The 22,471-nt window shown below is 40.0% G+C and overlaps 1 protein-coding gene across 2 annotated transcripts in view; it reads left to right on the top strand.

Moving 5' to 3' along the window:
* Positions 1-4,645: 4,645 nt before the first annotated feature.
* Positions 4,646-22,471, top strand: part of ARHGAP28 (Rho GTPase activating protein 28) — a 76,522-nt gene continuing 58,696 nt past the window's right edge. Inside the window, exon 1 of one of the 2 annotated variants that reach the window (XM_064434026.1) lies at positions 4,646-4,922. In XM_064434026.1, coding sequence (XP_064290096.1) covers positions 4,792-4,922 — 131 coding nt within the window. In that variant the 5' untranslated portion in view covers positions 4,646-4,791. The remainder of the gene's footprint in view (positions 4,923-22,471) is intronic. The other variant, XM_064434017.1, reaches the window with a different exon arrangement.

Raw genomic sequence — 22,471 nt, 5'->3', positions numbered from 1 at the left:
GGCCACTGTGGAGCAATAAACTACACAAAGTTGCCTAAATAATTTTTTTTCAATGCTTTAGTATCTTTTTTTAGGATAAAAGAATCCATAATAAATCAATTTTTAAAAGACCATGTTAAAATTCACCAAAATGTTATATATATTTAAATTGAGTCTGGAACTGAAAAATGTGAGGCTATATTTAACAAAGATGAATGTTTTGTTTCATACTTTAATTACAAACCTTTGCAAAACCACCATTGCCACAATACCTGATTTCCATTCTCTTTGCTTAAATAGCCTTGTTAATTAACCTGCTTTTAAAGGACGAGTGACAGTTTTCTCTGTTGCTTCTGTTCAGTTTGAAAAGACAAAGCAGAATAACAAACATTTTTCTCAATTTTTTTTTATTTATTACTTTTTCAGTGTTATAAAAGCAGTAGGTATCACCCATGCCCTCACATTCCCAGCTGCCCACAACAAGGCACAAAACCAGATCTCCTTTATAGTAGAAAAAAGGACTCTAATCCTTCTAGCATCACCAGAATACAACATTCAGAGGCTAAACCAAGATTAAAAACTATCCTTCATGACACATAAAGTCATCTGAAAGGAAATAGACCTCAAGACACAGTGAAATTTCTCCTGGCACAAAGTTAGTCCCTTCTCAGACATTTTTTTCATGTGAATTGGTACTGAGCAGTAGAAGGTGCACACACCACTGCCCTTGGCCTTTATGCAGTGTTGTGTCACTGCTTGTTCTCAGACTGTCCAGATGCTTTCTGCTGACACCAAATCTTTGGTGTGACGAGGCTTTCTGCTCCCCACCCCTCGAACATGCTTCCATCCAAATGAAAACTTAGAAGTAAGAGATACCCTTTGCCTCCCCCACGGCCCCCACCCCCCCCAGCCCCCTCTAAGAAAAAGATGAAGAAATACAGTGGTTCTGGTTTTGGTAACTTTCACAGACAGATACAAAATTTACTGCAAGAGGGATGTGGAAATCTAGACACAGAGCTAGGATGACATTTTTCTATGTATTACTCCACTCGTTTTCCCTTGATTTAATCAGTGAAAAATGCTGTGCTTTACACGGCTTCCTTATAAAACTTAATCTAACCCAAGCTGAAATTAATCTGGTCTGAAATTAACTTCTGGGTTTTGCTACTTTTGTCTAACTTTGCCCTAGGTAATTTAAGCTGGAAATGAGCAATGAAATTCAATACTAAAAGATTTTTGTGTGATTTGTAGTTCAAAGGAGAATCTTCCACTTTCCAGGATCTACTCTTAATGGTGAATGCTCCCACCCTGTCAAGACAAGAATCCCTAGCTGACAAATCCTATTCCTTTAAGTAACAACACCCCCTTGAACTTGACCAGAAAAGGCTGCTTAAAATCTGTTTGAAAACATCATAATTACTTTTGAAGCAATAGGTACTAAATGTGCTATGCAAATGTTGCCCATCACGTTGCTGCCAAAATGGTTATTAATTAATTCAATGTAAATACAGAATTGGTATTAATAACAACAACACTCTTTTTCATTTCAGTAACCTCATTCTAGCGACTTTCTGTGTGTTTATATTTCTTGTTATGACTGTCACAGATATTCTTTAACAGGTGAGCTGAAGGCTTGATCCTGCCAGTAACTACAAGATACAGCCACCAACTTACATTTCCAAGTAACAGGTCAGTAGAGATTTCTCACTCCTTGTTCTCCAAGTTCAGGGCCACTATTCCTTATGCAATTATTTTTATTAATTATTTTGCCAAATGTGTGAAAGTGCAAAGCACTCCCCTTGACAGAAACACAACTTAAAATTTGAAAGCACAAGCCCCTTGCCTACAAAGCCCAAGACAGCTGCTCATGGGATTATGAGCCACAGACTCCCCACAGACTCTTCTCTTGCTGCCCCTTCACTTTACTGCCTGCCACCAAAAGCATCCTCACAATATTTTTTTCTCACTAAAATGGCATTTGCCATTTCATTTGAAAGGTCTAGAAAGCTATTAACTATCTGAAAAAAACAATTAGAACTATCACAGTCCTGAGTACTTCACAATCTAGTATTCAAGGGAATCTTGCAGAAACACAATCAGGTTGGATTAAAATACTTTCCTACTTGTTTCTTTATAAACCAGAAAAATAACTTCTCCATTGGGAACAGAATTGCTCAGATAGAGCTGGAGTCCAGCTCATATTGTCTTGCACACTTTTCTTATGGCTGTTCACCATCCCCGTTAAAACTCTGTTTAAAGGCTGATGTTTGTGTCTAGTTGATTTAGCATATTTTTGGGGTTTCAATAGTATGCAGATGTCTAACCCCAAGAGTCATTAGGCATATAAACATTTTTAGGTCTTGGTCTGATACATGTCTTTTGGCTGATCAGTTTTCAAAATATCTATTTGTACTTGTGCCAAATAGTCTGCCATTTCCATATATGCCTCCAGTTTGTGCATCAGCACTTTATAAATCTACAAATAAAATCTTCCATGTTTATTTTTCTTAGAGAAAAAATCCCATTTAATAAGTGTGGGCCTCCTTTATTTATATGTATTTTTCTATTGAGATGGTATCTGTATACTTTCTAAATCATTTTGGTGTTTGAAGGGTTTCATTATGGAAAGAGAAAATAAAAATAATACTAAAAATATATTGAATTTCTACTGTGGGCTTTATCTACACATAGCTTAAAGCACATAATCATCACTTTTTGGCTGGTGATACTGCAAAAAGACTAGTGTTATGATAGAAAGGAGAGAAAAAAAGGCTTTCCTGAAGTTAAGCCAGTATTTTTTCAGCACCCTGATCTCCTAAAGGACACCCACCCCCTTTTTGATAGTGTTTGATTCCTTTCACTATGTGTGCTTTTTCAGGTGTTTAATTTCTTGAAGTAAACTGTGAAGAACATCCTTTTTATAGCATATATTTATCTCTTTTTTTGCTCTCAAATCCTGTTAGATATATACATTTTAGCTGATTAATATTCAAAATATCTATTTGCATTTGTGCCAAATATAAATTTCTATTAACCATTTACTCCCTCTTGTCAGAGAAGGGGATTTCTCACCTTCTGGTCCAGGAAGGAAAATGTAAAACCAGGATAGGACTGAATATCCCAGTAATCACAGAACACTGGTCATTGCATTACCCCAGCCATCACTGGTGGCACCACAGCCTATGGTGCCAGTGGTGCTTCCAGAAATAGCTCAGAGTCTTCTCCTTCATTTCTATCATCTCTACATGGCTACATGGAAGCTCCTAGAAGGCGTCAACGTTGCCATGTAAGCAGCCATGATTTTATCCCGGGCAACCTGGCCTGAAAATATTTAATCCAGGATATCTTAACAGCACAGCAAGAGTAGGCTTAGAGGCTCTGTACATTCAAATATTTATGCTTCCTGGGTGAGTCTGGCAAGAAGTGCTGCCAAGTGTACCTTTATCAGTGCTGTATGCTGGCTAATTTAAAATTAACTTGGGCACTGCCTACATGAGTCGCAGCAACGTGTTTGACCGAAACCACCGTGTCCCTCCAGGCAGGGTACCCAGCTCAGGGGGAAGGCAGAGGTGAGAAGATCATTTTGTGATTCAAAACCTGAGCTACTTCACCAGAGAAACTGACAATGTAATATAGCACTGTAGAGCAGTGCTGGAGAGAGCAACCTCACTCAAAGGAGATGCAAAAGAGACCAACAAGCATTTGGGAGAGAACCTGTGCTCAGGATGCCGCTGGCAGCTGTGACAAAGCTGCACGGAGCTTGGCCTTTCACACCTGTGCTCACAAGGTGCTCGGAGACCTGTGGTCCGATGAGTAAAATTAGGGACATCCTTCACATTATTTCATAGGCAGGGCAGTAGTTTTTAGGAATTGGCATTTATCAGAAACTTTTCTTTGAAAAAAAAAAATTAAAAAGAAAACACTGAAGAAGTGGCAGAGGAAAATAAAGGGATTTGCAAATTTTCTCTACTTTGTCTTACAGTTTTCTCTGAGTATTATTCCAGAATTAGACCCTGATTGTTCTTGATTGTCTTCTTTTGAGTGAAAAGCACTTAATTAACGTAGAGAGATCAAATTAAATAATGAAAAAATATAAAGCATTTTGATGTGTATTTATTTTCAGGACTGCTCCAGACGAACACACACTGTTGTCAAAATAATTCACTCATTTTCCAGTGCCTTTCTAATTATGCACACAGCCATATCAGGCAAGATGAAAGCTTAATCTGTTTTCAGGAGACGGCAAGGTGCAGTTCCCTGCCATAGAAATGATCTGGTGTGTAGGAAATCACGGAGCAGATCCCGCTCGGGTTTCTGCATCCCTTGTAAGACTCCCTGCTCCCCCTAACCATGTGTTTGTTGTGTTTGAGTAGCGCTCTCCACCAGATCGTTTCACTTAGACAAGACTGGTTCAGGAACAGGAGGAGTAGTACGAATTTGCTGTTAAAAAAGGAAACAAACAAACAAACAAACAAAAAAAGAATAAAAAAAAAAGAAAAAAAAAAAAGAGAGATAACTATTCGTTCGGGCAGGGACCGTTCCGTGCAGGACTGCAGGATTACTTCAGGTTTCTCGTTTCCTCGGAACGTAGTAACTTGCCCGTGAGTTGCTTTGTGGGCGGTGTTTTTGAATTTATGCTAATTCAGCCTCGCTGACAGGGAGAGGAGCCGAGTCGCGGTGCCACAGCTCTGCTGACAGCCGGCGCTGGCAGCGGCTGCCGCCCCGCCGGGCCATGGGCCCGCGCTTGTGACACGGTCACTCGCCCTCCCCTCGGGTCGCCTCTGTCGCCAGCAGCGGGGCCGACATGTGCCGATGACCATGGAGATGAAGGACTCGGGCAGCGTGGTGCTGACAGCCTACCATCCCCACAGCCCGGCCAGGATCCCGGGCATGGAGCAGAGCTTCGTGCAGGATATCGCCCCCGGCCATTCGCCCGCCAGCAGGTAAAGCCTGAGGGGTGGCGAGGGCGCCCTGGCCCGGTGTTTTGCCAGGGCTGGATGTGCTCTGTGCCAGCCGGAGAGCTCGGGCACTTGGGAGCACTTCGCTCTCGCTCACTTCTTGTCTCCGCCGGGGAAGTGATTCAGCCCAGGGGTGCGGGTTGGGGTTGGGAGAGGGGAAACACGAGTGGCTATTTTAAATCTTGTAAGTGGACAGATCAGAGCAGTTTCCTGCCCAGGATACTCAACAAGACAATCCCGAGGAAAAAAAGGCACGTGAATTCGGCTTCTGCTCAGATAGTTTAGGACTGTGTTGCCAGAAAGTGAGGTGGTGGGACCGGCTGAGCTTGGCGCTCAGAAAGTTGATTCTGGCTTTGGTTTAGAGGATTATTTAATTCCTTCTCCGTTCACTCGGCGGGTCAGAACCAACCCTTGTGCTTCTCTCTGTGAAGCTGAGGTTGCTGCTTTGCTTTGCACACCCACCCTACACACAATGGGGGACTGCATCGCTAAGGACTTAGTCTAAATACGAAAATTCCTTTGTGTTGCAGGAAACTTAAGTATTGTCTGAATTAATGCAGTCGTGTGTATGTTTACCTTCCTGCTTCGTAAGAATGCATGTATTTGCGCAGCTCAAAAACAAGTGGTTTGAGCAGATTTACTATTTTAGAAAATCTCATCTTTCTCCTAAACATACGTACCTGAGTTTTGCAACTTTCTCCAAAAGAAGTGATATAAAAGTCCGTACTGTAAAAAGTTGAAGAAAGTAGCAAATCTTGCATTATGGCTTGACTGAAAAAATAAGAACCAAAGTCTAAGGGAACAGCAGATGACATTATCCCCATGAATTAAGTCTGTATCTTCTCTTAATAAAAATAATGATATTTACTTCATGCTTTTTAGTTATAGCCCAATAGCTATTTTGTTTTCAATGTCATTATTTAGATTAGCTGCATCTTCCTGTTCTTTGTGTGTTTCCCTGGCTGTCCCATAAAGATAACTCCTTTGTTCTGGTAAACTACTGTTTGAGAGCAGTACCAAAATACACAATTACATGTTGAGAAAAGAAACTGGAGTCTGGGCTTTTAGACGCAGTAAGAATGGCATTTGCTACTCAAAACAGAGAGCAGTGGTTTGGCATTGAGTTACAAGGAAGTGTAGTTTTTTTTTGCTGTGCTCTTCCCTTAAGAAGAGCGTTAAACTCAATCTCGCTTTAAGTTTGTGAGCAACAGAAATCTGGTGTTTTGATGTTTTTCTTGTAGGTGTGCTAATTGTTTTGAAATGCACTTGAAACTTAAACTCAGAGTGTCTGAGGGTTTAAATCACACATAAATCACATGCATATCACCTACAAAAAGCAGAAGTGCCAATTACAGTTCCTGAAAGAAAAAAAACTAAAGCGGATCCTGACATTTTGATGAGGAACGTATTTTGGAAGCTCCTGCCATGACCAAAGCCATGTGTCTCTCTCTGTGTCTACATATCCATAAGATTTTGGTGCTGTCTCCCCTTTCTTGTCCTCAGCTTCCCACAGCTGTCTAATAGCAATAGCCAAATTCTGCCATGTGGGCAGTCAGTGGCTGTCTGAGTTTCCAAAGCCTGTTCAAGAGAGTGATTTTATTAACCCAGCATGAAGTCCTCTGGAATGCAGAACCCATGAAGGCAAAGGCACTGAGTGTTTTAGCAAATGGTGAAATAGGCTCTGGCTTAATCCCTACTTCATCTTCTAAGAACTCTTTCCTGGACTGCATTTTCTGTATAGTTTCCTCTGCCACCATCCTAATGCAAGAGTTTTTATTATAGGTTCTGTCTGGTGTTCCTTGTTCCCTAGGGCAGCTACCCACACTATGGCATGTTAACTCCTTAACTCTTCAGGAAAATTATTCAAATAAGCATGAAAAGAACAGAGGTGTCACTCTTTACTTGTTTGATGACAAAAACAGTTGGGACCCAGAGCCTGAAGTCAGCTGCTTAGGTTACATGTAGCTCTAAAGCAGTCTGTGTTTGAGATGTTTATCCATGAGAATACAATCTGTCTTGGATATTCACCTTTAATTTGGTAAACTGCTGACCAATTGTCTCTCATCATAGGAATCAGGATGCTTAATTTTCCTTCCTCTTCTCATAATATTTTGCTTGTTTTAGAGTGATGCACTCTTTATATTAGAATAGCTCCACTCACTGGAGTCAGGCTTGGACTTGTCTTCCAGCTGTTTTCTCTTGCAAAAATTTTCACTTTGGAAACCTTCTGATCAGTTTTCTCACAAAATGTGGAATCTAATGCAGCCTCAGCCAGCAATTAACTGTGCCAGTCCCCACCATTTGAAAAGATACTGATAAAAAAATATTTAAGTAACCATCATGAGCCCCTAAACAAATGAGTAATCTTAAACACTCTTGACAATCCAGACACGCAGCTGAGAAGCCCATGTACACAAAAGATTGCACTAACAGATGCATCAGGCCACTTGGATTGATATTCATGCCCAATTCTCACAGGGCCAACCAGGCTGGCATCCTGTGCGCTTTTCTAAAACACACTGCCAGCATCAGGGTCAGCATGAAGTGTAGCAACTGCAAGCATTTCCATTTTTAAGCCCAGTGGGTATATACCCCATCGTAAGTTAGGGGATAGTAGTTGGTGGGCTGTAAGGAGAACAGGAGAAAATTTACTTACATTGCTTTGAATGGAGGATGGATCTGTGTGCAGTGGAGGATGGAAAATTCATAGAAGTAATGAAGAGGAGAGTAAGATGAAAGTTTGACTGCATAGTGATGCCATCACCAGTTTGCAAAGGAGAATTCTAGCTTCCAGATGTAGCCCTGGATAACATCAATAAAGTGGTTAAGAAAGGGTCCGCAGATTCCACCCATCCTCCAGAACAAGAGTTCATTAGAGGGACTAAAGACTGAAATATCTTGACTTCAATTATTCATCTAGTTCAATTCTGTCTTTCTGTGTTTGTTGCATCTTGCAGATTTATTTAACCAGTTCTATACATGGGCTGGGGTGAGCCCTGAAAACTGCACTGCTGAGTATCCTAGAGTTCCAGGAGAATTCCTCAGACGAACCTTCCTTTAATGCAAATATAACTAGCAAGTTCATTTTCCATTTTCTCGTGGGATATTAAGGTCTCCTTCCTTACCTTGCTATCTGCTTTTATGTGCATTTTATAGGCATTTATAGGAATATACTACTTGTACCTTATTTTTTTTTTTACTTATTGCTTGTGAGAATGAGGTGTTGGGGAGGTCTCTGTTTCGTTTGCTTGGCAGTCAGGCTAGCTCTACGGCATACAAGTATAGAGGGAAAGATTCCTGTTCTTGTGGCAACCCCATCAGTCTTCTTTAATCCTGTTTATTAGAAAATAGATGTCACAAGTACCAGCACCAAAGAAGCCAGAATATCACACTATCCCTGCCAATACAGATCCTGTCTCAGTGCAAAGGTGAAAGTGCTGATTTCTGTTACATAATGGACAACTTTGGCTTCCTCATTTCAGAGAATGAAGGACTTTGTAGTTGTGCACAAATACTGTGCCTGGGTTATACAGAGGAAAAGTGGGGCCATGGCCATATGTCTTTCTCACATCCCCTTTTTATCCTGTTAGGAGTAGCTAGGGGGGGTTATTCCTGTGCTCAAAGGAAACAGGCATGACCTCTATGCCAAATGGCCAGTGAGCTCTCTAAGGTAATTATGCAATTAGGGGAAGACAAAGCATTCCTAAGTGAGTCATGCTGTAGCTTTCCTTGACTCCAGCGTGATAATTAGTGTGTTCCTCTGCTACCAGGACATCTACTAGCAAAGAACTCATCCTGCACTGCAAATCACAACATTTTCACTGCAATGAGTGGCTGTCACTCATGAAATATGTATTAGGAGAAATGAAATAAGAATTAGGAGAGAGAAAAAGCATGTTTATAGGGTTTGTTCCTGCAGAATGGTGTAAAGAGCACTGAAAGTGCACATTAAGCTTTTTATACATGGAGTAACCTTTTCAATCAATAATGATGAAAAGAGCAGCATATATACTACCAAACCTAGGAGCTTGCTGCATAGGTAAAGGACAAAGTAGATGTCAGCACTATTGATCAACCCAGCCAAGAGCCCTTCTTACCATCTTCCCCAGTCAACTGCAAGTCTGGTAATTCTAGTTGTTTCAGAGAAGTGCCTTCCCAATCTCTTTGCATTCAGCATATATCCCTCCTCCTGTCAGGGGATTGACTTTTAGGCAGACTTCACTAAACCAAAGAGTCAAAAAAGAACAGGAATATTTTCTATATTGGTTGAAAAAACACTGTGTGAATTGAGTTATCTGCTGGCAACTTCCAGGATCCCTGCTCTCCAAGTCTAAGGCTTGAAGAGTTAGAGCTGCTAGTCAAGTTGTTAAACTGGACAAGCATGACACCAGATTGTTTTGTAGGATTGATTCCTCTTTGCAAGCCTCAAAATACTACAGATATATGTCAAGATGAGGTAAAGTGTCATGAAATAATTCCCTGGAAGGAATACAACTGCAGGAGGAGTCTTTATGCACCAAAATTTGTCTTGTGACAGGAGGAGCTATGTGAACAGCTCAGTTTTTATCCCAACAGAAGCAGATTTTATCACACTGAAGTAAGGTCTGTAAGCCCCGGGGGCAGGTGATCTGGGTTGGATTTCTGTCAGTGCTGATTGAGCAGCTCCCCAGCTCAGTTGTATACAAGTGATGTCAAGAATGTCTTCCTGGTGATGCAGGATAAACAACCTTAACTATTTTGGATGTTTATCTCACCTTATCATAAACTTACCCAGAAGACAAAAATGAAAATCTGGCTCCTTTTCCACAGTAAATCTTGACATGACTTGAGCCTTTTTCAGTAACTTGGACTCCAAAGCGATGAATTTAAAATTTTAAAATGACTAAATGTAGTAAAGAAAATCCCACAAGTCAGTAGCCTAGGAAAAATCAGCACTGGCACCAGCTGCACAAAAAAATATTTTTTATGGAAAAAAATAACATATGTTACAACTTATAGAAGCTTTCTAAAATATTATTTTTAAAGTATATTTTTATAGATGCTGAAAATGATAATTCTTAATAAAATATTTACCAGGAGGATGCATATAAATAAGTCAGACAATAGTAGACACGCTTTTCCTGTAGGTTTTAGAAATATCCTTGTCCTCTGGGAGCTACACTGAGGAATGTAGTATTTATAGCCAGCTCCTCATGTTATGGTTGAAACTAGAGTTGGCTTCTCTGGTTTCTTTTTAGTTTGGTGCTCCTGCTGCTCTCCCTGGTACCTCCATATGTAGAGCTAATGAAAAACATCTGGCACTGTCCCTTTGATCATTTTGTTGGGTTGAGCATTTAGCCAGCTGCCCCATTCATTTTTAACTAAGTCACTTATCTCTGATTACATGAATGTTGGAGCTGCCTGCAAAAAAAAGAGTAGGACCTGAGAGCCCTGCATGCCCTACACAGACATGTTCAGATTGCATCTGGCAGCCTGACATCACTGGCATAACAAACTGACAGGAATCCACAATCTTAGTCTTACTTTTGCACAGGAGATCATAATAATTCAGTGTAAATTAGTGGAAGATGTGGAGAGATGGCAACTGCAAGACACAACTATGGAGTACTAGTAAAAGTACTTAGAGCAGGATCTGAAAAGCATCTGGTTAGTGCTGTACAAATATAGAATGACATCCTGAAATAGTGTGGGGTATCCACAGCAAACAGTCAAGCTAACATCCTGGATTTCAGCTAACCACACTAGAGCAGCCATTTGGCCCACTGCGATGCTTAGCTCCAGCTGGCCAGGCAGCACAGCAGAGCCAGCCCAGCTGGCAGCACATCTGCCGGAGGGGCAGGACCACGCTCTGTGCAGCCTTCAGGTACCACCATGGTGGGTGCATTCAAAGAGCACAGGAGAGGTACCCAGAGAATAGAACCCAGAGTCCCATCCCAAAGTGGTGACTGAAGCAAAGCATCCCACCTAGCATTTTGGCCCCCCTTTTCCTGCCTCCTACTTTCTCTCTCAGTGAAAATCAACTCACATCACCCCGGTCTTCCAAGTCCGGTCTGAGTGCTAGGGAATCAGAACAGGGAGACAAAAAAACAATACAAAGGGGTGGGAAGAAGAGCAGAGCAAAGAAGGACACGAGAAGGACCACATTCCTAGGTGTATTACCTGATTCACATCCTTGTGTGTAAACAAAAGGACCTTGAGTCAGAAAAGAAATCACTCATAAATATTGTTTTGTGGTGGGGAAATTTACAGCTGGGCCTAAAGTCCCACCAAACACATGGGGTTTGAAATGGCATTTGAGTAGTGATTTTGAAAACAAAACATGAAATGGTTTAAAAGACAGGCTGTTTGAAAAAGTGCTCTATCACCCTGAAGGACTATTTCAGCAGAGATCAGCAGAAGTGCTTGAGTTGGCATCCCTTGTAATTAATGCAAGGAAAAGATTGATGATCTGTGAGGGATCCCTCATTTCTGTAATTCATTTTTTCCCCTGCCATATCTCAACTTCCCAGACATTGTCAGAGTCTCTGAGAGTGGAACAAACACTGGAACAGGGAGCCTTTTATCAGCTTGTTCGTTTAAATACAGTTGTCTTATTTAGGATGCTGTGTAATACTCAGCTACTGTAGGTCTGTGGGATTTTCAGATGGGTAAAATCTTCCAGTTTAGGATGGATTTATGTTGGATCCTTAGGCAGAAGGCGGGCCTTTGTAAAAATCTCTTGGTGCAGAAGGTCCTCTGAGCAGATAATGAGCAAGATAATGACCATAAGTGTTTTTGTGGAAGTAGAAGAGCCCTACCAGAGAGGGGCAGAGGAGAACGAGTATATATGGAGAACAAGTATCAGATGTAGAAGTCCAGCTTTTTTGACATCATTTACCAGATGAAAGACAAGTAAAGCAAGAGGCAAGCCAGGGAACTGTGTTTTAAACACCAGTACATGAAACCTCAGGACATCAGCCCTCAGACCACTCTCACAATTTGCTGCCAGAGATGGAAGAAGTTCTAGAGCTGTAAGTCTTCATATTCTAATAAAGTTAATAAAAAAGCCCCCAGCTTTCAAATGGTCAGACTTGGGAAAGGCATAATAAATGTATAAAGGCCTGAATCTGACTCATGGAATAGTAGGTTCTTTGCTAACTATATCCCCACAGAGTCTGCAGATAGCCAGACTCCGCATTAACCAATGCAAGATATAGGTATGGCAGTGGAGAGCCTCCTGAACATCAGTTTCTCTTTCTCTGGCTAGTGAAAACTCAGAACAAAATGTCATCCAATCTTGTTTTCTGGCCCAGTGATCATCATACCTAGTGGTCAGAATGAAATTTAGATGTGAGAATGACAGATCCTTTTTAAGGTTAACCTTGGTATAAGAGTAAGAACTGGATAGTTGTAGCATTCAATCCAATATGAATTAGTCCTTTTTTTTTAATTCTAATTTAATAAAACATCAATAATAATTCAGGCAGTGAAAGAGCAAGTGGGATATGAGTCTTGTTTGTACATATGGACTGAATTAAAAGACACTTAGGTGTAGTAATAGTTTTACTCTGAATTTAATAGAAATGGAATAAGTCATTAGAACTCATATTTTTGTCAATTTTACTTACAGGGCATGATTTGATTATGCTGTCTCCTGTCTCAAGTCAGGCTGACTTCTTTAACAATATTCTTGCAGATTAGGGCATCTGTATGAGGTCTCAGATAATTAAAACATAACAGTGGAGTCACTGTCATCTTTTTGCAGTGCTTCCCTCCATTACTCAAATATTTTGAAAACTTGAGTTCTAAATATTTGTCTGGATGTATCAGAGATGATTATAAAATCTTTGTTGTAAATACAGGTGAAACACAGACCACGAGGACCTAGGGCATTCTGTGAAGAGGTTTTTCAGGCTCGGATGTCCTTGGCCATTTTGGGCCAGGTGGTGCCCATGTCATGGATGTGCAAGGAGGTGAATGGAAGCAGAGAGTTTATCCTGATGAACAGAGGCAAGGGAAGCCTTGGTACTCAAGCTGCAGCAGGATTTTAAATTGCAAGTGCTCACTTTTGGAGAGAGGGTGGGGAGAAGGAAGACAGGACAACCTTCCAAGCAGAGGAAAGAGGTCTTTTAAGTACATGGGAATCTTTTGTCACCTGCTGAAACAATACTGCCTGCCTCATATGAGGTCTTTCTTACATCTTCACTCAGAGGATGCATTTCACTATAAGACCCTGTGATCTGCTGCAATTCTTTGATGATGCCTTGTTTGCTTGCTTTCTTCCCTCCTTCTTTATTTCAATCAGCAAAAGCAATTAACCCATGTGAATTTAACATTACTGGTAATTTAAATTTTCTGGAAGTATTCATTTATTCTCATTTACCTGTGTGTGTAGAATGTGTGCAAGCCCATAGATAGAGCATGAAGTTTATGGTTACCCATATGTCATCGACAATCCACAGAGTATATGGCAAACATTAGAATTTCTTGTCCTGCAAGTCAAATATTAACTGGAATTTTCTTCAAGCATATTTGTTCAAACCATCTGTTGCCTCTGAGAAAGCGAAGCAATTAAAAATAAACAAACAAGAGAACCCATGTCAATTTTTGAAGAGCTTTCTTCATCATACGGGATCTGCATGTTCTGTATTTAGGAGGCACACCACATATTTTTGGGAGAGACATTGATTCTGCAGCTATTTTGTGTGATCAAAATGCATTTCATCTTTAATGGACTCCATCTCTTATGCCTTTTTTTAACTACTAAATTTGTTCTACAAGATTTAGCTAACCCTCTCCTGAAGTTAACTGTGCCACACTCAGCAATGCAGTAAGATCATGCAAGCCAAAACAGCTTGCTCCAGTCTACACCAAACACAAGCAAATCTGCAGTTAATTGCCTTACATGTCATGCAACAATAAATCACTTGTTTTAAGTAATCACGCATTTGTACATGGAGTTTACTGTCATAGGATGTCCTTGGAGACTCATTTTCTCTTTCCAGATTCAAACATGGCGTATGATATTCATGTGGATAAGAAGGATGTCTATAATTAACACTTAGTGCTATCAAGAATTCTAAAAGATACAGTTAAGTTGTAATTTTCAGAAGTAACCTTCTCCTCCTTACATGAAACAATTTCTGAAATAAGCAGGATGTGTATTGCTTTATTATTTCACAGTATTTTTTTTGCTTTCAGACACAGGACACTAATGGCACAGGAATTTGTGTGCCATTAGTACTTAGGCCCAGCTGTGATGTCTATATTCTGCTGAAAATCTCCATTACAGGCAAAAAAGAACCAAATAAAGCAATGAAAAGAAAATACAAAACCAAAGAGATTCAGCCTGACATCATACGGTTTAACAGCAAGATAATAAATCCGTGGCTTTAGTGGGTATCATGATTGCCACGTAATGACTGCACACAGGAATTCAGAACATACTTTCATGGGGTGGCTGCAAGCAAATCTGAGCTCCCTGTGCCTGTGTCCAGGAGCTGTAGGGCCACGTTAGCACAGAGATTTTGCCCAAGCCAAAAAACAGCCACGGTGATACACTACCTCAGCTGCTGGCTTCTGGCCCTGGGAAGCCTGTGTCCATCCTACTGACACAGCTGTAGGAAACTTGAAGGCTGGAATTCAAAGTGTTTAAACTAATGTTTCAGGACTGATAAGGGAAAGGAAAAAAAAAAAAAAAAAGGGTATGTGTTTTTCTGAACAGGCCACTCTGCTGATTAATAGGTTAGGTTGGGTATTTTCAGGTTGAGGTACATAAACAGGTATAAAGTTACACTGCATTTTTCTCAAATACTTTGCAGCCTGGAAGAGAAGCTTTACCCAATTTACTTAAACCATAGCAGAATAACTTGTTCTTTTGTGCAAATCAGATTCCTACAAAGGAAAAGCACATGAAAAAGGAGTGCTGCTTGTGATACTCACTTAGAAAAGCTTATTGACAACAATATGAAAGTATTCATCATCTGAATCCCTGTAGACTCCAGTAGAACAATCAAGGGTACAGCAGGGATCCAGTGCTAGTTCTGATGTATAAATTTAAAGAAGATTTTACATTTTTATTAGGTTAGATTTTTTTCCCCTTTAGCTTAGGTAATCCATCTGAAGAGTAGAGTTCTGATTTTCTGGAAGAATAGAGCTTGAAAACTTTTATTTCTTAAACAATACTGAGGCCAGTCAGCATCTGAATATCCATTAGAATCTCCTTTCTAATTAAATTTCATCAGCTGGATCAGAAATATGATGATGTTCAGAAACTGCATTGAGCCACATTCAAACACTGTAAATAAGGTTTATAACCTTTATTCTTGAGCTGTCAGTTCAGCCTTTGGTTTCTGAATCATTTCATGGCATTGATCCTGTGCTTCAGTTATGCTGAAAAAGACACTGACCACTGCAAAAGTGGGTGGAAAAGCATCATTCAGCAGTCAGCTGGGTATATCTGCTGAAAGTATGTCTGTAATTTTGTGAAGGAGATGGTGTTACTAAAAACAGATTGGTTTCTGAGACTGCCTTGAACCCAGCCAGCTGTAGTTAAACCCTCAAAGGCTGACAAAGTGCATTCCTAATTATATCGGTGGAGTGGATGGCTAGATTGGGTTACCTCCTTTGAGACTATTGGTGACAAGTTTCCATCACTGGGATAGATTTTATATTTCATACAAACCAAGGGGACCTCAGGCTGTGCAACAATAAGAATGACCCAAATTCTGACATGATACACACCTGCAGGGCTCACAAATAGCCATATCCCTTTAATTCACTGGACATAATGATAACATGTGATAGGCAATTTTTGAAGACTTTGAATAAATTTAAACTTAGTATGGGATTAATCTTTGAAATTAAGTACATCAGTTTGCACCATATACCAGAAATAACAGGAAAATCATAGACAGTGGAGTTTTTTTGGTATCTTTAGAGAAAACACATACTTATGGCTTTGGCCATCTTCACAGAGTCTTAAAACACTGACATCAGTATACTTAAGCAACTGGTATAGCTGAAGATAATAAGCTCAGTGTTTATTTTTCTGTACTTTTCTATTATCTGTATTTAGTTAAAAACTTAAAAACTACCACTTTTCCATCATTTCTAAGTACCTATAAAATGAGTAATGCCCTATGATGCGGTTATAGCAGACCAAACTTACCATCTCCTGAAGATCACTTGAAAGCAATGAGTACATCTCAGGGATAAACAATGAACAACACCTCCCTGCATACAGTGAGAGGAGTGACATATTCTTACAGAAGGGAAGGAAACCTCTTAATCTTCTAAATCAATTCCACATTTGATGAAAAGAGTTTGCTTACTTTGCAAGACTGCTGTTGTGCATTTTATGTTTGGGAGCCATAAGGAAAATTCCTCTTTGCTTGAGCTGACATTTCTGCCCTTTCTCGCACTTAAACCATGATATCTAAAGCCAGAGAGACAACACAGTGCTCTGTTCGTGACTCCTGGAAAATCCTGTTTAGAGTTAGGTGCTGTGGTGGGCTGATCAGATAAGTCACTCTGGAGAAGAGTACATGTTTGTTTTAGCTGTTGAACTGTGGAGGCTAGACAGAGTTGAGTCTTTGGATTACAAATGTAATTGACATATGACCACACTGAAAGTCAGACCTAGAACTCCTCCTGGTGACAGTCGGCTTTGGGCTTGCCTCTGAAGATCTAGATGGATTGTGTCAGCATTCTGAGACTGACTCAGTATCTTCGACACATTGCAGTTTTTGGGGTTTTTTGCCATTTATCCTATTCACTCCATTCTCTTGTTTAGAAACTCCTAAATTCCACACAGGGATGAATCACTTATTGAATTTCTCTGTAATTGCATTTCTATTGCATCCACTTTGTGCATTTATTAGACTTTGATGAAAAACAATGAAACTACTGAGTTTAGCCAAAACTACTGAGCTACACAGGAAAGATAATTGAGTGGGACAATTCTGTAATGGTCGCTCATGATGGAAAAACTTAGCAAGTTCAATGGGATATTTTTCCTTTTAGATTCATCACAGTCACTTTTTTGGATTGCACTCAGAGAAATATACTTACAAATGGAAATATTATCACAAGTTAGCAGTGGACCCCAAAATCCAAACAAAACAATGAAGCAACACAGACTTTCCTTCCTATTCTGATTGCATCACTGGAACCTCTGCCTAATAAAGGGATTTTGTTTGAAAAAACTTCCTTCTGTGTTTTTTACAGTGCTGTGTGTCTGCATTCCTGTTCATTTGTATGCTTGATTAGCTGAAATCAAATACAATGATGCAGATCTCCAAGCAGCTATAAAAACTCAAAGTGAGCAATACTAACAGAAAAAAAAATTTCTACGTTGCAATCTTCATGGGAATTGCTGTGCAGAAAGAAAAAGAGCTGATGCAAAATCATGTATGTGTTTTTTCTTATTATTATTTTGTCATTTTGTAAGAGAAGTTTACTTTTTAGTGGGCTTCAAATAGTCTTGTGAACAGGTAACAAAAGGTGTTCTGTTTGTGTCTCTGCCTCATGCACAGCTGTCCTCTGGCCAGCAGCTTGAAAGACATAGCTAGATTTTAAGAAATTCTGTAAGTATTAATTGTGACATTTTTTTCCTCTACCTGTGATACTCTGTGTGCTTTTGGTATTACTTTTGACTTTTGCTGAGTTAGTCTTGTGATTTTGGAATGAGTCCTGTAGATTTTAAGAATAAGGAAAGTATTTTGGTTTTTGCAGGTGATGTTGTATCTTCTAAAAGTGAATAATTGAATTAATGCTGATTATAGACATCAGTTGAAATGAATAGAAATATATAGATATATAATTTTTAAGTGCCTAAAATGAGAAGATTGGTGGAGATTTATGTCATCCTATATGTATACTCAGAATGTATCATTGCATAAAGATAAAATAAAATAATAAAGCACACATATGAACCTTAAGCAAGAAAACTTCCAATCATTAATAGAATCTAAAGGAACTTAGAAGAGAACTCAGAGTTTAAGGGTAAAGTGGCAATTACTTAATAAAAAGCGCAAAAGTAAAAAAGAAAACATACCTAAGATCTACTTGAATGGCTGTCCCACAAGTGCCTCTTGCTCGGTGGCTGAGGGATTTTTTTGCATTTGCCTTGTTGACAAAATCTTGGCTAGTCTTTCTTTGAAAATGGGTAATATTTGATGGCATTAGAAGAGATCTTTCTGAGTAGATACACTTTTCTATTACTAAGTAGTAAAATGAAGGATAGACTAAAACCATGATGAAAGTAGATGAAAGATCATCAAAATTCTTTAGCTGAGGCTTGTTCTTGAACTCGGGGGTTTGTTTTGATGTGGTGCTTTACTTAAATTACTGATTTAATCATGCACTTGTTGAAATTAAAGCTGTTGAAAAGTTATGTGATTGGATTATGTGGAAAAGAATGTTTGTGACTAGAATATTGAATAGGGATTGTAGAAATTGTTGCTCAGAAGTCTAAACAAGTAACTGAAACACATGTTACTGGGCATTTTCACAAAGAAAGCATTCGAAAATACATATTCATAGCAGACCTGATGGCAGAAGGTTTTGACTGATTCTCTACATTTCTTTGATGCAACCCTTGAAATGCCAACAGTCAAATGATTTACTACACTGTATTTGAGTTTTGACTGCTATCCCATACGATATGTAAATAGGAAAGTCCTGCTTCCCTGGAAATTACGATAAGAGCGCAGCTTCTTGGTTAGCTGTCATTGACCTCATGCTACTGTCCAATGTTTGCCTAACAAAAATGAAATTAATTTGTTTTCCGTTGAAAAAAGCAATCAGATAATATCTTTAGTAGAAAGCCTTGACTTAGACACATGTATTGTCTGTACCATAGAAAATTTTATGATTTACTGTATTTCTAAGTACTTTGAACATTTTTTGATGGATGGGCTGCTTTAATCCCATTGACAAGATAAATAATGAGAGCAGCTCTGTGGCTCCTCTGAGTTGCTGTGGTTGTCTAATTTTCATTGGACACAAACTTTATCATAAACTTACTCTGAGTAGCACTTGCCCTGCGTTTCCTGCAAGGTTTGCTGGACTTGATTTGCACATTGTTAGTCATATTCTGCTTCATATAGAAATGTTCTGTACAAAATTGTTGGGTTGTACTTTTTTCACAGATGGACACCTGGGGCAATTAATTGCATCGTCCAGTTGCTCATGAGGGACAAATTCAGATGACTACTAAGCTTGACTGTGGGCTATGCCAGGGCGTGCTCTGGGGTCCTACTGACCATTTCCTCAGTTCATATCATTGCCTCAAAATGTTACAGTGAAGTGAGAAAACTCTCCCTGTCAGTTTTCAGAACTGCAGATTTACGGCAAATCTGTGGACAGAAAGTGTAGGAGAACCAAAGAAAAACCCACCCACAGACTGGTGCACCTCCTGCAGTTGTGACAACTGCATCTATGGATCATCTTCTGGAGGACAGCTCTAGAGGACTAGGCAGTTCACAAAAGCAAAATGGCTTAGTTTTTGTTTGTTCCTTGCTTGATCAAAAGTTACTGTAAAATTCCCATCAAACTCATAGGTTCTGTCTGGTAATCAGCTATCCCCAAGCTACTTTCATTCTTTCCCAGTCTATTGGGGCTCAGAATCACAACCAAGTTGTGATGACAAAACAAACTGCCACTTACACTGTGAGCTTTTATAACCATTTAGGGACTTGCTCTTAGCGCATAGCTAATAAAAAGTAACTTAACTAGGCTTTTACTTCTTTCATGATAGAATTACTTTGAATTATGTCACATTTGCCATGGACAGAACTTTCACATGGAAGTTAATATAGCTCATTTGCTAATTAGGACCTTTTCCAGCAGTAATAACATTATGTCTTAACTCTTATAATTATGTTCATCTGAAACTCCTTTCCCTGGACCACAAGAACTCCATAACTACACCTAAGAAAAGATTTTTCTTGGATGATACATAGATGTTAAATAAAGGGGTATTATTGCTTCCTCAGTCTCCACCACTAACTTTTGTGATAGGAAAATCTATGTTTCTCAAAAGTTCCAGGTCATGGTACTCAACTATCAACTTCTTACATAACAACACAGCAGCAGGAATTGTCACTAAAATTTTTATCCAGTGAAGTTTAATTTATATTGGCCAATTCACTGGCATTATCATTCATCAGTTCAGGATCCACAGCATAAATAACTTTGAGAATGAAAGCTCTGAGAACACATGTTAAGTTCATCTAAAATTTCTCTCCACAGCCAGGAGAAGATTAATGCAGTCATGAAAGCAAAGGTCTGGCGCCTCCATCAGCTCCTTTTCCAGTTGCCTGAATGCTAAAATGATCACAGAAATTTCCTCTTCAGTCTTAACTGCACAACCCACACACATGCAAAGCTCCAACAAAGTGATGACTTGCAGCCTGTGCAGAAATACCCCTAACCTGCCTGGCAGCCAGCTGGCGTGCCCTAATCCAAGCTCTGAGGCTCGGACTTAAGCCCAGACTGCTCTGTCTTGAGAGCCAGCAGTGCAGAGAAAGAGGCACATGTCCCACCTCAGCTGGAGCCCACGTCCTCCCTGCAGCAAAGTGGCTCCAGCTAGGACAGCTTCCAGTGGGGCAGTGCTCAGTTTCAAAAACATCCATGGAAAAACTGGCCTCTGCACAAGTCACAAGCCTGAGGAAGTTCTGGTGATAGTTGTAACCATGCTGGAAAGGAAAAAGGGGAAAGCCATGAGCTTGTTTAAGAAAACAAAGCAGCAACTAGAATTTGATTTTTTTCCTGCTGCCTCCTGGCAGGTGACCTCAGTGGATACATGAGTGCTGGACACTGCCTGGCAGCATTTTCACTTCAGTTCAGTTTGAACCCAGTTTATAAACAGGCAGAAAGCTGCCTTCCACTGTTCCTGCTCAGCCATCCTACCTGCCCCCCATCCCCAGAAAACCCCAAGGCATTCCAATAACCTCTGATGGAGGCACTGATTCTCTCACATACAGTAGCACACTAAACACGTGTTTGAAAAGCTTATTAGAGGACAGTCAGCACTTTCCTTCCTTCATCAGCTCCAAACTCCTGATGGTCCTTTTCCAAGCACTGCTGGTTTAGTTTTAAGTTAAAAACAAGCAGCCACTTTCCCAACTCTTGCTTTAACTCCGTACTTGCGAAAAGGTGATAAGGGGCAATTTCAGTGCATTGCCCTCCTCTGCTAGTACACATTAATTGTTTTATAGAAAAGGCAAAGAAAAAAAGGAGAAAAAGGAGAAAAAGGGAGAGAGATATTAAAATGCAAAGTAAATAACTTATTAATATGGCAGAGCTGACATAATGCCATCTGGTTTATGTCTGGTCCCTATTTGGAGCTTGATCCTGCTGGGTACTTATTGCTCAGGCTGTTCACTGCGGCACTCCCCAGAGCACACTTAATGTTTAAGTGCTTTGCTGGATCATGGCCAGTGTGCTGAGCACCTCAAAGGAATCAGACCTTGCTTAATTTTTCTGTTTTTTTTAAAAAAACTCTTTCCAGCTCTGAGTCCTGGCACTTGTAAGTGAGATTTTTCCTTCTCCACTCCACCCCAACACCCATGTTTTTTATTCTGAATAGTCAGTTTCAAGCAGGATTAGACCACTGAATGCCTACAGTGGAAACTCCAGAACAGACAGCTGGCCTTTGAGGAAACTCCAGGGGACAATATTTTCACTTGATTGAGGTCCTACCTAGAGTTATTCAAAACTCCTTTTGCTCAGCCTGTGAAAAACTTCAGCTACAGAGCAGAAAGGAAAGTGTGTAATAAATTCTCGGGCATACTCGGCATCTACTCCAAAGGGGCAATAGGCTGTTAAATCAAATCAGAGAAATCCCTACTAAACCAGAATTCGTGGTGTGTCTGACAGCACACACTACATTAAATATTTCAAGTCGATAACTCCAAATGTGGCTGTCAACATGATGTGCAACCTCCGTGAACTCAACTTTCATCTCTTTCCAATAATAGTGAATCTTTGTGAAGAGCTGCTGTAAATTACAATTACTAAGAAAATTTTCAAATCTTATAGCCAGATTTGTAACTAGTCTGAAGACCATGGTGAGAAAGGAATGATGAAGCAAGCAGAGACACTTTTTGCTGTCATGGCAAATCAGCTCAAGGTTTTAGTTTTGGGGTCAGGCTATGTAATTCCTCTATCAGCTTAATGCTTTAAAAATCCTTGAGGTATACACATTCACTGTGGTGTGGTCCTGCCTGTGTTCTACATGCATCCATGCATGTGTCTGTGTATTTGTGGGGGCTGTGTTTGTCACCTGCAGTGCATCAGCTGTGCTGCTGAAGTGCAGACACGCAGCATTTTAGCCATGTGGAAAAACCCACTCTATAGGAACACCACTTCTGCTCCTCTGCCCCTTCTGCTCACTCTCCACTTCCACTGCAATAAAGTTCTACCAGCATTGCAAACCTCCATCTGTCTTCAAATAGCTGATGTATTGTCTAAACAGCCAGCCAGAAACAAAAATAAAGGAAATATGTACTTCTTTTCCTCAGTAACGAGATTAACCTAGGGCCTGAAAA

Source organism: Passer domesticus, chromosome 1 (genome assembly GCF_036417665.1).
Source record: "Passer domesticus isolate bPasDom1 chromosome 1, bPasDom1.hap1, whole genome shotgun sequence".
NCBI lineage: Eukaryota > Metazoa > Chordata > Aves > Passeriformes > Passeridae > Passer > Passer domesticus.
The sequence above is the reverse complement of the archived record's forward strand: the minus strand, read 5'-3'. Positions and strand labels throughout refer to the sequence as shown.